The sequence below is a fragment of the Python bivittatus genome, unplaced genomic scaffold (genome assembly GCF_059951505.1).
Source record: "Python bivittatus isolate LINGU-HERP-01145 unplaced genomic scaffold, Pbiv_v1 ctg000080_np1212, whole genome shotgun sequence".
NCBI lineage: Eukaryota > Metazoa > Chordata > Lepidosauria > Squamata > Pythonidae > Python > Python bivittatus.
The window spans coordinates 47311831-47326699 of record NW_028277035.1 but is presented as its reverse complement, the minus strand read 5'-3'; the positions used below and the strand labels follow the sequence as shown (position 1 = coordinate 47326699).

The following is a 14869-nucleotide window of genomic DNA, read 5'->3' as shown; positions in this document are numbered from 1 at the left end:
CTAACCTGAATTTAACCTGTCTTTCCAAGCAAAAAGAGATGCTCGCCTTCTCTCTCACAAAGCAATTTATATAGGTGGCTTTTTTGTTTGTTGTTTGCCATTTTTGATCCTAGGCAATGGACCCACAGTGTGTCATCTTTTTCCTTTCTAAATTCCCCCTTCCCCAACACTTCCCGCGCGGAACACGCAATCGTCTCCCATTCACTGCCCATTTCTGTCACCTTCTAGCCTCGTGTACTCGGTTTTGCACACAGTAACGCACTTCTTACACTTGCTCTGTCGAGTCCATTTTTCTGCCCACAGCTTCACTGTTTTTCAACATGAATTAACGGCTCCGTTTCTTTCATTTAATGCAACAGAACTTTGGAAGCAGAAGCATAACAGAAACGCGTCTGCAAAAGTTAGTTAAAGAGGACGACGGCAATCTCCAGAGAAGGAAACCTCCAAGCCGCTAGAGGGCAGTGCGGCTTTCGAGACAAAAGGGGCGGAATCCTTTCTTCCCTCGCTGCTTCTCGGCGTGCGGCACCGGGTGGGAGCTCGGGCGGCTGAGAAGGCGGAGCGCGCGCTCGGCGGTTCCTGCAGTCGCTAGCACGATGTTAGTATTTATTAAACCCGCTTTCGGCATAAATGTCGGTCGGGTCGGGGTGGAGGTTTGCAAGGGGTGTACTTAGCTGAAACTCTCGCCAGCGGGAGGCAGGATTGCTTAATGCGGAATTCTCTCTCATTTGCGGGACGGGGGGTCGGAAAAGCATGGAGTATTAGGAGAGAAAATAGGGGTCGAGAGATGCGGGCGGGGGGCGCGAAGATGCTTGGCCGGCCCTTTTTGCCTCTTCTTTCTCCTGCTCTAGAAGAAGAGTGGGCGGCTGTGCCCATAAAAGGACCTGAATCTCTGAAGCGGGGGAAGTGCTTTGGTGAATGGTGCCATGGATCCAGTTTAGCGCTTAGGAATAAAGGCTTTGCAAAAGTTACTAAACGGGTTACATTTTGCACCAGGAAGGAAACGAAACAAACGGGGTTGGGAGGTGAAACGTCCTAGAAATAGCTCCTCCTAAGTGAAGCCTTTCGTAAGCGCAGCGCGTGCGGAGAACTGAGGGAACTCACTGCTTTTCCTTCTGTCGCCTTGTTTGGTGTGGAGAGGACCGGTTTTAGCCCAGCGTCTGGTGCTTTGCTGACACCTCGCGTCGTTTACTGGGAAAACTCGCGGCTGCCTTTTCTGGCGCTTTTGAAAAAGTGCCGAAGAGCCACGGGCGACTCCGCTGGCAGAAGCAAGTGGCGGCTCATTGGAGGAAAGCCCCCAAAGGGGTGGGATGGCGCAGGGCACTTTCTCCCTTCATCCTGGGATGGCAGAGCCAGCGCCCCTGGACTAGGAGCTTAACACACTTCAGCGGTGGTTTTCAGTCCTCATGGAACTGAAAAATACGCCGGTAGCCTCCTCACCTATAAGGGGAGAAGAGCGCCTTCTGTTCCACCTGGATGGAGCTCACTGTGTTACTGCACTGTCGGCCCTTCGAGGTAGTCCAGACCAGGAAGCCAAACTCATGAATACTAATTCTACTTTTATTGTCAGGTTACAGTAACAAAACCTTGCAAGTCTGAAAGAGCTTCCCCCTTCCACTGCCTTTATGTTCCAGAGAACTAGGGTGGGTCAATTCTGAAACACTTTGTCAAATTACTTTTCTGATTTGGGCTTAGATTTCATTTATCAGACTGTTGTCTAGGCTGTGGCTGTTCCTTCTGTGTCTCAAGGTTATTCTCACAGCCCATTACAGTTACAGAACACTTTGATTTTGCTCTGAGGGGAGGGTGATAATGTATGGACAGTGTAAGAGGGGACCAGCGTTACTCTACAGTGGCAATAAATAGGAGTCAGCACCTTTTCTGATTTAACAAATGTTATTAAAAAGGATAAGCATATGCCTTTTAATAACATTTGCGGAGTCCTTGGGGTTCTCTGAGCTTGGTTGTTTTCTTGCAGATGTTTCATTACCTGGCTAGGTAACATCTTCAGTGCTGAAGATGTTACCTAGCCAGGTAACAAAACATCTGCAAGAAAACAACCAAGCTCAGAGAACCCCAAGGACTCCACAGTTCAACCCTGAGCTACCTACATTCTGTGATAACATTTAATCACAAAAGGTGCTACCAGACTCCTCCTGATATTATGGACAAGAATATTTTGTTTCACATTTTGTTTTTCTGGTGTGAAATTGCAGTCAGGGTAAGCTGTCATTTTATTTCAAAGTTCCTGTGTATTTTTTAGGAAACAGATTGAGACTTTTCTGCAGTTTAGTTCTTTGTTGGCAAATGCAAGGCTGAGGTAGGAACCCTAGGCACTTTTACCTCAGATTGAGTCCTGAATGAACTAACTCCTGATTAAGCAATATGTATGGGGCCCAGGTCCATGTATACTTAATAAGAAGATGATTCTAGCTTCTTCATAGATGGTTGCAGACCTTAAATGGAGAATGTGAGAGATGTATTTTTTAAAAATGAATCTAGGTAGAATGTGTCATCATCTTTAAAAAGACTAAGCGCTTATTTATGATAGTCAAGAGGAGAAGACCATTACCACACTTGCCATTCCTTAGCATGATGCTGTTTATAAAGTGATCTTTGGCCTTACCCTTTTTGTGGCTGAGCACACTTTTCAAGGGTTTCTGTGGACAGTGATAACTTTAGCTGTGATGGGTTATTGGCCATCCCCTCTCTGGAGTCTAGACAGTGGTTTGTGCAACATGATTCATGAGTGGAATCCCTTGGAGAGGATGGAAATCTTGCTTCCAGACACAGCAGATCCTCTCCAGGATGGGATGTGTTGATTGGCAGCTCCTGATATTGTCAAAGAGCCAATCCATCCTTGCGGAGAGCCCAACTAGAGCCAGATGGACATAGCTGGTACATGTATTCAGAACTTGGATCCTTTACTGCCGCAGAGAACTGTTCTTCTACACTGTGTATAGTCAGTTGGGATACAAAGTCTTACTCATAATAACAGAATACCAAAAGGGGTAAATGTCTCAATAGGATTCAGTAAAAATGTACAGTAGCTTTGTACAAATGAAAGCATGTCAGCATCTGATACAAATAACTTGTCATCTATCCCTCTGCTTGTCACAGGGATGCAACTCTTATTCTCCATCCTTACAGCCAACTGGACCGATGTGAGCAGGTTGCAAGTACAGAAAATAAAGTCTGTTTTTACAAGGAAATGTTAATTATTTGATTACAGAGAACAGACTTCCTAGTTTGGTAGCCCCAGCTTGGTTGAATTCAACATCTGTATCCAGTCTGCAATAGATATGGAGGTCATTAGGTTGGGGAAGGCTGATATAAATGGGAAATTGTGCCTTCTGCTTCTGGCCACAGGCCCCCTTGGAAACAGAGAAAGGGATTTTAGCTGCAACTAATGTTAGAGCTTAAATCCAGTGCTGTATATGTGGCACTTTAATCAAATATGTACATTTTTAATACGTACATTTTATGTGAAGTAAATATTTGGAAGCCCCTCTGGGTGGAGCTTATTTATCAATAGACATGTGTAGGATTGTGCTGTAACTGCCTTTGTTTTCAGTGGGTTGGAGTTTGGGTTCATTTTTGCCCAGTTGTGCTCTTTGCATTTTCCTTTTAACAACAAGATGATATAGTCCAAGCTATTTAGAGTTCTGTAATCTGAATGTTCTCTATGTCTTCAACATGAATGTGATTCTATATTCAGGGAACCAGAAACTGGAAAGGAACCAAGCCTCAGTAATATTTTTAATTTCACAGCAGGAAAAATTGTGCTATGTACATAAGCAGTAGGAAAAAAAAACACCATCTTTGCTTGAGCACAGTCTCTGCACCCTGTCCTGTCTTGTCTCCGGTTTCCATGAGTTTTGTGACCTCTTGCCAGGGAGTGTTTGCTAGTGACAACACAAGATTCTTTTCCTCCATCTCCCCTACCAATTATTATTTGGAGAAAGCACAGGTGGTAACCCTGAAAAATGTTTATGCTCTGAGATGATATAAATAACTTTCTTGTTATGGGAATGTCTTCATGGCAGTATCTACCCAATCGTTTCTTTGACCTACCCCCACCTTTATATTTGGTATTCTAGCAGAATAAGTTCTGTTTAATTCAGAGGTGATATGATATTATCTAGGTGCTTGGCTGATCTCAAAAAGCTAAGTGTTTGAATGGGAGACCATCAGGAAATATAAGCTTGTAGACTAGATGAGGAAGGTGAAGAAAATTCCCCAAAGAAGATGATGGCAACCATTTCCATAGCAATACTTTGAAAACTACATGGAAGTGTCCATGAAACCACCAGGAGTCAGACTTGAAGGACCTTTTTATCTTGATAATGAACATTTCTGAAGATCCCTTGTGTGGGCCACGTATGGCCTATGGTGCCTCCCTCCCTTCTTATCCAAGTAGTTGCTATAAGGAGAACAAGAGAGCCAATAAGCACCAGCATGAAGTCCAGGGCCCAGCTCAAAGCATGGTGGCAAAAGCAACCAAGTGTCCCTTGGAAAGATGTTTAACCACTGCTTGCTACTCCTCCTTCACTCTGTGTTCTCCTGGTAATACCAGTGGGAACTGAATTCTTATGGACCAAAGATGATCATTCCTTAATGGTGGGGAGCTAGAGAGTACACACAGAGAGAGAGAGAGAGCACGAACATGTTAAAAGAAAAAGGATAAGAAAGGAAAAAGGAAAGAATAGCATGTTGTGTTTGTGTATGTATGGAATGTCGGAGTGGGGGGAGGACTCTGTGATCTTCCTTTAAGATCTTAAATTGATATGTGAGCTTAATTTAAAATAATCACAACCCAGTATTCTTTCTCTCTCAAGATTGATAAAAATGACTAAGAGAAATGAGATGGGACTTTGATGACTTTGAAAGGGAGCCACTGAAATAATGACCTCTGATAGATAGAAAATAAATTATTTGGGCCTCTCTTGCATGTTAATTCAATTGGTCAATAATGATCTGAAACTGAGAGCATGCCTCTAAATGCCACACTAAGTTAAACATGCTAACAAAGAGTTGGAGATGGTGGCAAGGCACTGTAGATGAAGCTAAAGACTCATTGTACAGTCAGCATTTTTGTGTCCACAGTTTAATGTTATAGTGTGACTAAATGGCAGAAATGTTAGGGAGGAATTAGGGCATGGTAAGCTGTCAATCTAGTTTGCCTGTTCAACCTGCCCTACTTTGTCAGATGTTCCACCCTGGGTAACCCTGATTGGTGTCCTTATAAATAGGACCGGATATTGCTAAAGCACAGGGGATGACTATTTATTAGAGAACAGATTGTCAGAATGCTTTTGCCTATATTTGGACTTGCCAGTTATGATAGTTAAAGGATTCATTTGAGAACCCATAGAATCTGCCTGCTGCTTTTGATTGCTGGGTTTGGGAGAGGTGTCAGCCTTTGACTCTAAGGGCTGGGCAGTTCAACACTTAATTTACATTCCAGATACTTCCCCCTCTTTCAGTATTCAAATTAGCAGCCTGTTCTTACTTTAAAAGAAGTAATGGACAACAAGAACAAGTTTAGTTCCTGCTGTGATCTTGTGAAAGCAGCTAAACTGTTTCTGCTGGGTGTTAATTGGCAAGCAGAAGTTTCTAAGGAGGAAGGTGATACTTGAAGCAACTCCCATTCATTGAAGGTATTTGATGCTTCTTTCTTGCATTCGCCCTTTTCTTTATACAATAATCCTTCGACAAGGGTATTCTTTGCTTGCTTGATCAGGTACTGTAGAGGAGTAGGCAGTCTTGCGTCTTGTAAAGGAGGGCTGTGAACTAGATGCCCTTGACGCCTGTCAAGGAACAGAATCCGTAGAGGTCATGCTTTCATGTGAGTTTGGTTGATTCTGAGAGGAAGAGTGATAACTGAAGGAGTATCTTTCCCTAGGTAATGTTAAGATAGAAATGGTGGAGAATTTTCACCCAGTGGCAGAGAGCCAACCCAGTAGAGAGCAGAGATATGGTTGAGCAGAACTTTCAAACCTGTTTTCTACCATTGAATGTTTTATTGCTGTTTAAAGCAAGGTGATCTGAGATTGGCACCCAAGTGACAATTAGGAAGAAGAGGCCATGGTAGAGATGTTGATTTCTGGAAGGAATAAAAAGGAAGCCATTGCCATGTCTGATATTTTTTTCTTGTGGCATCATAGTATTGCCTGTTTTTTACTTAGTTCCAGAATTCTGATAAAAAGCAGTCTCAGGCAGTAGGCCAAATACTCTGGGTTTAAGTTTGGAAGGGACATCTGATTTACTGTGGATTAGAATTTATGTGGTAGTTAGAATTCCATTGAGTGAAAAGAACCATTAATAAATTTACCTGGGATTATGCTTTCTTCTCATTGTTCTGACCCATGTTAATTTCCCCAAAAGTCTGTGGTGCTGCCATTATCATTAGGATTATGATATATTTTGCTTCTCATTTCTTTGCCAAGGGAGGTTTATAATATGTATATAAGGCAAGTTGCATGTTCTTAAACACAACACATTTCACAATTATAATAATTTTCAGTAGAGTAATCGGCTTGGTATTTTTGTGCATGTTTTGGGGCAAGTGATAATGAGCATTCTCCAAAAATAGTTTGCAAGGTCATTCTTAAGTCAGTTGGTGAGACCTGGCAAATTCTCCATTTCGTCCCACAATAACAGCACATATATTGTTGAAGATGCTAAAAGCAAACTTTGGAGTCCTTGGGGTTCTCTGAGCTTGGTTGTTTTCTTGCAGACGTTTTGATACCTGGCTAGGACATCTTCAGTGCTAGAAGGGAATGTGGTTTGCTCTTTGTTTATATATAGTAGCTTGCCCTGCCAGTGTTGGTGGGCATGTTGTTTTCTTCTTGGTAGTTCCTTGATTAGGCTGTTGTTTACTGCTTGATTGTCTGTCTGCAAATTTAATAGATAGGATTTTGACATATCTGCATGGTATTCTAACACAGAGGATCTTACTTGTTTGGTCTGCCATAGTGATACCATCAGTTACCAATTTTATTAGAATGCTACTTGCTACCTTCTTCCTATCACCCCTACTTACTTTTGTCCTTTTTCAGATCAGATGGACATACTTTCAAATAAAACCTTGAACTGTAGCCAGGCATATGGGCCATTTGGGGCCAGATCTTGGACATTAACATGACACCACTGTTTCATGTTTTTGGAAGTGGCAGCATGACCACTTCCATTTTTATATTAATGTGAAAATTCATGTCCATGGGCACAGCAGCATCTCTGGCTCTAACTGAACTGAGATATTGTGCAGTTAGGAAAATGAGCTACAATTAACTAACTCCCAGCAGGCAGTTGTCCCACAAAATTCTATGTCCAAAGTGGCGTACAAGTTGCATTGTATTCTTGAAAGAACATGAACCATGCGTATCAAATATAAACATCAGCATATCAAAAAGTCAGAATTAATTTTATATCAGCCTTTGTCTCTATTATAGACTTTAAGAAGTGTTAGATAGGACATTGTTTGCTCAGCCTTAAGTTTTCCCCCTTCTATAAGGAGAGATAATAAAGCTTGCCTACTTGTTGTGAACACTGCTGCACTAGCCTGTGTGAACAGCATTACATTTTCTGTGAAGTATCTAGTATAAATTATTGTGAACATTGTGAGAAAATCAAAATATGAGCCAGTCATGTGTTGTTTTAGAAGTTTATATAGAACTAAATGAATTATTTTCACTTGGTAGGAGAAGCAGTACTTGCCAGTAATTGCAATCTGGGTTGGTAGAGAAAAACTTCTTTAAAAAAAACTCTTTGTACTGACATTTCCCTTCTGCCACTAATGTAATTTTTCTAGATCACCAATCTATTAAGCATGGAATATTGTTCTAAAAGTGGCTTCATTTGCTACTCCTGTGATAAACAAGAGCAGGCTTAAATATGATGGAGGCCCTCTAGGACTATGCGTAGATTGTCTGAAAAAATGTCCCAGGAGGCTCAATGTTGCAGTATCTGGTGTACCCATGCATACCTTTCCTGGTGCTCACCAAATCTCCTGCTCCTCTTTATATTTTTTGAAAAATCCTTTCAGTAATAAAGAATGGGAAGCTGGCCTGCCTTAAAGCACAGTGCCAACCCTCGTCCCATCTTTATTTCCAAGAAAGCCTCTGGGCCCAAACTGGGCTCCATAAAATAATGAGTGGTTGCAGTCCAGCACTTCATTTGGAAGTGGACTCACCTGCCCAGAAAGAGAATAAAGATAAGCAAAATTAGAGAGCCTTCTGATAAAGTGGTATTTGGTTGCTGTGTTCCCCATGGCGGCCATTTCATGAATGGACAAGCTCCCAGTAGCCATTTTTCAAAAACACGCATAGTAGATTGTCAAATTTCCAAATTTACATACCAGAAAAGTTGATGAACTGACTGAATGAATATAGGGCTTATAGAATATAAATTAAGTTTCACAAACTGCCCACTGCAGCTACATGAAGTGAAAAGTTATGAAAGGAAGAACTCCTTGGGCATCTAGGAGAGAGAGCAAAAGTAGTATGTTGGTGGTGGATGTCCCTTCCTTTTCTGATTTTCTTCAGGCCATTCCTGACTAAGCAGGATGGAGAGACAATTCCATGAAGCATCTCAGATGGATTAGAGGGATACAGCCCTTTTAAACAAGCTCTTTTTTCCTTTGTTATTGGTATGTGTAAGTCCCCCATGCTTCCCCAAGTAGACCAGGTAGCATGGAGTGATGCTCTCTTTAAGGCCTTTCAGGTCCTCAGCCCAAAATGCCTCCCTTCAGCAAAATCGTGTGCTGCTCCACATTCATATTTGATTCATATATGTGCAACTCTGTGGTCTAACTGGAAACATTTGTAGTTCATCTGTGGCTGGTTATGAGAATGTTTCAACATATTGCCTGCTTGCAATTTGCCACATCCATGGCTTCTGGGAGATATTGGAGGAAGTATTGCGTTGTGACCTGGAGAAATATTCAAACAGTCCCACAGCTTGCTTGAGCTGTTCCTTCCAGAGCTCAGATGATCACGTAAGGTGGTCCTCGGAGATTGTTGTTTTAGTGGAAAAGAGTTTCTCTTTCTTGGTGTACATTAATAAAATGCAAGTTTTTCTTATAGTTTCACAGTTCTGGCATGTCTTTAGATTAATTGGATTACAATTCCCATTGTCTCCAGCAGTACAGACAATCAATGCAGGTTATAATGGGAGTTTTGGTACTGAAGGGTAGTAGAATTGGAGAAGGCTGCTGTAAGACATATTGCAGTCAGATAAATACAGTGAAGATTAACAACTCTTGAGGTGGGGTGGGGGGGATTTAAGCATTTTGGGAGGGAGGGACGGGTACAGTGGGTGGTGTAGCGACGTGGTCAGCCTCGGTGGAGCAGGGTTTTCTTTTTGCAGAAGGTCTTGGCTTGTTTAATCATGGCCATTCTAATTTAGAATTTATATTCCAGTTTCTTGCCACACAATGGTAGGAGACTGCCACTAATTTCATATTATTGTGATTACATGAGGGCTGCAGGCAGCTCTGAGTACCCTAGTTGCCTAGACATGATCTAGCCTATAGGCAGGCAGAAAGGGGAGCATAATGTGAGCCATATTTAGCTGGTATCTCCTGGTGAGGAGAGGTGTGAAGTCATTATGAGGTTACCCATCAGTGACATCATACTTCAGTGTCTTAAATGTAAAGCTGCTTCCAACATAAAACTAACTTAGGTCACCTGGACTGCTAGGAGAAGGTAAAAGATTGAAAAGATAAAAGAACCATTTTGGTCTAGTGGTTAAGGCACCAAGCTAGAATCCCGGAGACTGAGTTCTAGTCCTGCCTTAGGCATGAAAGCCGGCTGGGTGACTCGGGGCCAGTCACTCTCTCTCAGCCCCACCCACCTCACAGGATTGTTGTTGTGGAGAAAACAGAAGGAGGAAGGAGTATTAGATATATTCGCCACCTTGAGTTATTTATAAAAATAATAAAGGTGGGATAAAAAATCTAAAAAAAAAAAAGCAAACTGGACTTGGATGTTCCTTTAGAGTAGATTGCTTTTTACATGTAGATTTGTCTTTTGTGGCCTACAAGCAGGTGGTCCAGGTATCTTGATGGCTGCAAAGGTCTTATAGAGTGTAGAATGTATTTATGAGAAATAATGGTCTTGTATGCTTGTGGGATAAAGAATGAAGAAGAAACCTACAATCAGTTCCTCTTTTTATTAAAGGTTTAAGACCAATAATGTTTATGTATTACTTCCAGTGGGGAGAGTATGAGTTACCAGACTATCTTCACTTGAATCTCATGCAAGTACACGTAATCTATTGCAGTTGCATAGCTTATTCAGGATGATATCTATACAGACATTCTGCTTGGTTGGTTATCACCCAGTAATTTAAATTTGGCCAGTAAGGAGAATGAAAAGAAAATTTCAAACTAGCAGTTTGTAGGAATTTGCCTGTAGTCTACACCAAGCTTTTGGACTACTCTACTTGAATGCCCATCATTTCCAGCCATCAGGCCCATGGATGGAAATTGTACTCTAATCCCTCTTGAAGCTACTGGAGCAGGTTGGGGAAATTGGTGGGATAACAGAATGGTAGTGGAGAATATAATGTCTACCTTGACGTATGTGGCTGCTAAATGGATTTCTGTATTAGGTCCTTTTGTTACTGTTTGGGCATATTTCAGAGGACACTCATTTGGGCTTAACCCAGGCAAGCAAGGAGCTGAAGTTTCCCTGTAATGTCACTTGAGATGGTTAGCTCTCTCGGAAGTAATTATGCATTGCAAGCACATTTCACTGTGTTTGTGCTTTCAGGAGTGCACCAAACTCTCTCTCGCGCTTGTAAAGTTTCATCACAGTGAGAAGAATGGGTTCGGTTTCAGAGATGCTCACAGCAGTCCCCCTTCACAAGAGGCCTGACCTCCTTGAGGCCTGTGCTGACCTCATCAATGAAGAGTGGAAACGGAGCCGGACCTCCCGAATCCACTCCCTGCAAAAATCTAGTGACAGCTTTCCCACGTGCCTGGTACTGATCAGAACTTTGAGACTGATGGAGGAAACTGCAGAAGGGAAGATGCCCAACACCCAGTGCCAACTTCTGGGACATGCCAGGTTGTCGCGTGTGGTTGGCCAATCCAAGAGCTTATTTGTGGAGACTGTGGTAGTTGCCAAAGCCCTCCGTGGAAAGGGCTATGGCAGGAAGCTGATGGAAGCTGTTGAGAATTTTGCAAAGGCCCATGGCTACCAGCATCTATATCTCACCACACATGACAAGCAGCATTTTTATGCCCACCTGGGCTATAGCTTGTCCAAGCCTGTCCAGTGTGCTGGATTCACCAGTTCTCTGGTACCTATGGAATTTTTGGAGAACTTCTCTACTCCTCAACATAAGACAGAGCTCCCTGCGCGATCTGGGAAGCATAATACGCATGCATCTTACTGGAGCAGATCTGGAGCAAATCTCCCTCCTTCACCATGTGCCGCACCCCATTCCTCTTCTCCTTTTTGTTCAGTAACCCCCCCTCTGTTGCCTTCTCCTTGTTCTTATCATTCAGGGACAGCTACCATTTCTCCCCATCCCCAGTTGCCACGTCCCCACCCGTCCTCTTCCCAGCGCATTAATGCTCTGGTTCACTCTTCACCATCAGCCTCCCTATTTCCCTCTGCTGGTTGCTCTAGTGCCCCAGCTCTTCCACCCCCTCCTCCTCCCCTTCCTCCACCAAGAGCCCAGCCAAATTCCAGTAAACCTGCCTCGTCCAGGCTGTTGGAGAATACAGTTGAAGAACTGATGCTTTTAGAAACACCGTATCAGGATCTGAAAGGGCAGCCCATATTCTGGATGAAGAAGGATATCTAATTTTTTTTCATCACGTGCCAGGGCAATAAAGATGAAATAAGCGAATGAGATATGTTTTAAAAGGAAAGCCTGGCTTTGTGAGACAAGAGATCACCATTTAAAATGAATAAGACAACATATTTGGTTTTCTGTTGTTCTTTTGTATCAAGTTCCTTTTTGTTGAATGCGCAAGGTGTTAAGACAAAGTTCTGTATACACTGGGTACATTTTGAAGGCCAGCATTTGATTCTCATTATTGCCAAAGTTGTACTGGTGGGGCTATACTGAGCTGCCCCATAGATTCCCTTGTTTCTATTTTACTGCATTTCCCCAATTAACAAAGCACCTTCAGAACTCTGAGCTGTCCCTTCTGGCTCTGCAGGGAGTGTTCAAACACACCCCTGCATCAGCAAGTCAGTGGTCCTGGTACAGATGCATAAAGGGAATAGCTTTGGCATCCCCTCTGTTAGGATGTATGCATTATACTCAGGCATGGTTTAACTATGATTTATTGAATACATCGGAGTTGGCTTGGTTTACCAAACTTGCTAAGTGATAAACCTTGATTTACAGCCATCGTTATATTTATTTCAATTTATTATAGCTGCCCAACTCCAATGGGCTCTGGGCGGTGTACAGAATCAGAAAAAAAATCCTTAAAAAAATAAAACCTAAACAGATAAATATTTATCTAACATTTGACTTAGATGTTGTGAGTCATTGTCTTCATATGGATTAAGCAGAACTGAGAGATGGTGCTGCTTTGGTGGGATAATAGTGGAGCGAGCCTCTTCTTCATAAGTTTGTCCCATTCTGACTTGGACTCCAAGAATGGCATTTGTAATAAAAGCTATTTCCTGATAGCCTTCATACACATATAAAGTAATCGTGTTTAGGGCTTGATTTGAGGAAGAGACAGCTCTTTAATCATATTAACTGCCATGGCTTCTAGTCCCCACAATCTGGAATTATGGGCTGTGGAAACTTCCAACCTGGTGCCTTCCAAAAAGGTTAGTATATAGATTGCTGGGAAAAATAAACAAGGTTGTGTCAGACTAGCAAATTCATCATGGAATATCCTTTCATGGACCTTTTTTTTTTTCCCAATATAGTTCTATGAAAGCTGATCTGAACACTGTTTTTAAATAAATGACCAGCTGATGAATTTGTAATTTTTCATTCTTAGGTCCATAGCTCTATTTAATTTAATTGGTTAATATTCCACCCAAGCTATTGCCGCCTCTGCTTGACAGCTAATCTCTATTGCATGCATGTAGAGAAGTGATAGGACCTGCAAAATAATTGCATTTTTTTGGAGCCAAGTCTTGGATATATTCAGACAGTTTAACTTTATGGCTACATTTAAAATCTTTTACAGACATATCAAAAAATGGTAGCATATAAATTGGTCTTGATATGAGCTGTTTATGGAAAAGATATTCACTTCCCTTCTTGTCTAAACTTTATAGAGGGGACAATCAGAAAGTAATGTGCATTTCATAAAAGGTTAGACAACAGATTCCATAATTTCAAGGAATAAGGCTATACATTCCTTATATTCAGAAGTGCATAATGCATAGAATGCATAATGCATAGAAGTTCTCTATTAGGTGATGAAGAATCACTATTTTTTTAAGGTTTGCATCTTTACACTCACAAAATTATTAATAAAGTAATTTAAATACACAAGGTAATGCAATGCGGAATTTCTATTACATATTTAGAATTAATACTAGGCGTACAATTCTAAAACCTTTAAATTGCTTTTGTGAAAAGGGAGAGGCCAAGCCCCATCAGAATTTTGTCTATGAAGCAGCAGTGTTGTGGATACAGCTGTAAAAGAGCTACTTAAGAAAACACCATGCAAAGGCAATTTTTTTTAGGGATGTATAAGAAATGATATTATTTCTTCATTGAATGTTGTACATTGAGGTCTCTTAATACTTGAAAATGCACTTGAACAATTTCTCTTTCTTACTGGAAGCTGCACAGGTGACATTGCAAATACAGAATACCATCTCTGCTACTTCATTGGCAGACATCCACAACATTCAACGCCTTCGGTCTAAAGCAGTGTTTCTCAACTTTGACAACTTTAAGATGTGTGGACTTCAAGAATTCTGGGAGTTGTAGTCTATGCATCTTAAAGTGGCCAAAGTTGAGAAACACTGGTCTAAAGAGTATTTTTTTCATTTTAAATAAGCATTGTCCATTATCGGTATGCTCTTCAATATAATGCTTGAAACAGCAAAAGTTGCTTGTTTCCTGTTCTACGGAAGAGACTAGGAGCTACTTCTCCACAGCTCGCTTAAAGTGCTTTCATCCATGCCTGAGCCAGAAGACCAAATGTCCACTGATTTGCTGCCCCCATTGACAGCCCTAATTACATCTCATCTGGCTTGCAGCTGGAGAAGGCTCTTCCCATTTCCAGGGCAGGGAAGCCTGTCCATCTTCTCAACATTGCCAGCTGATGGAAAAACCAGTTGTCAGTCATGGCACTGCTGTACTTACTGATGACTTTGACTCATTAGCAATGACATGCCTGACAACATCCACAGGCTTAGCTATTTGTCAGAATTCGCACACCCCTTCACCTGCCACCTCTCCCAGTTTGGGGATCTGCATCAGCTGCCTGCCTGAGCCGATAGTGATAACACGTGAAGCGGGGAGAGGGGGCTTTTGACCTGTGATGTCTTCAAGCTAATCCCTGGTTTAGCCCTCATAGCTGTTAGCCTGAACAGTGGTTGACAGGTGACAGGAGGCTGCATAAACGGACTCTGCTGCATCATTATGCACCCACCTTCTAGAAGAACACTAAACCCAAGTTCAAGCACAGCCTGACAGATGTGGGTATTGCACCATGAAGCGGCTGAGAGAGAACAGGCTCTTTTCTGCTTCATCGTATAGCACCCCCCCCCCCCCGCCCAACCTCCATCATGGCTGGTCAGCTGTATTTGGGCTGATCCAGGTCTCTGAGCTAGAAATTGGGGGAAATCCCATTTTGGAAGAATCAGACTTGCTACCCTAAGCAGAATGGCCCTGCAGGAGAGTGCCAAGAGATGCCGGGGGGGGGGGG

The 14869-nt window shown here is 42.2% G+C and overlaps 2 protein-coding genes across 6 annotated transcripts in view; both read left to right on the top strand.

The window, feature by feature from the left end:
* The first annotated feature begins 199 nt into the window (after nt 1-199).
* Nucleotides 200-13441, top strand: NAA80 (N-alpha-acetyltransferase 80, NatH catalytic subunit). 2 transcript variants are annotated; one of them, XM_007420658.4, is made up of 2 exons: nt 200-595; nt 10773-13439. In XM_007420658.4, the coding sequence occupies exon 2, from the start codon at nt 10825-10827 to the stop codon at nt 11812-11814; it is 990 nt and encodes a 329-aa protein (XP_007420720.1). In that variant the 5' UTR covers nt 200-595; nt 10773-10824; the 3' UTR covers nt 11815-13439. The 2 variants fall into 2 exon arrangements, with proteins under 2 accessions (XP_007420720.1, XP_087990140.1); XM_088134014.1 differs by lacking the exon at nt 200-595 and adding an exon at nt 5540-5657 and having other exon boundaries at nt 10773-13441.
* HYAL3 (hyaluronidase 3) overlaps nt 5531-14869 on the top strand; it is a 24790-nt gene continuing 15451 nt past the window's right edge. For all 4 annotated transcript variants that reach the window (XR_015794837.1, XM_088134009.1, XM_088134008.1 and 1 more), the window contains exon 1: nt 5531-5657. The gene's annotated coding sequence lies outside the window, so the exon portion shown is untranslated. The remainder of the gene's footprint in view (nt 5658-14869) is intronic.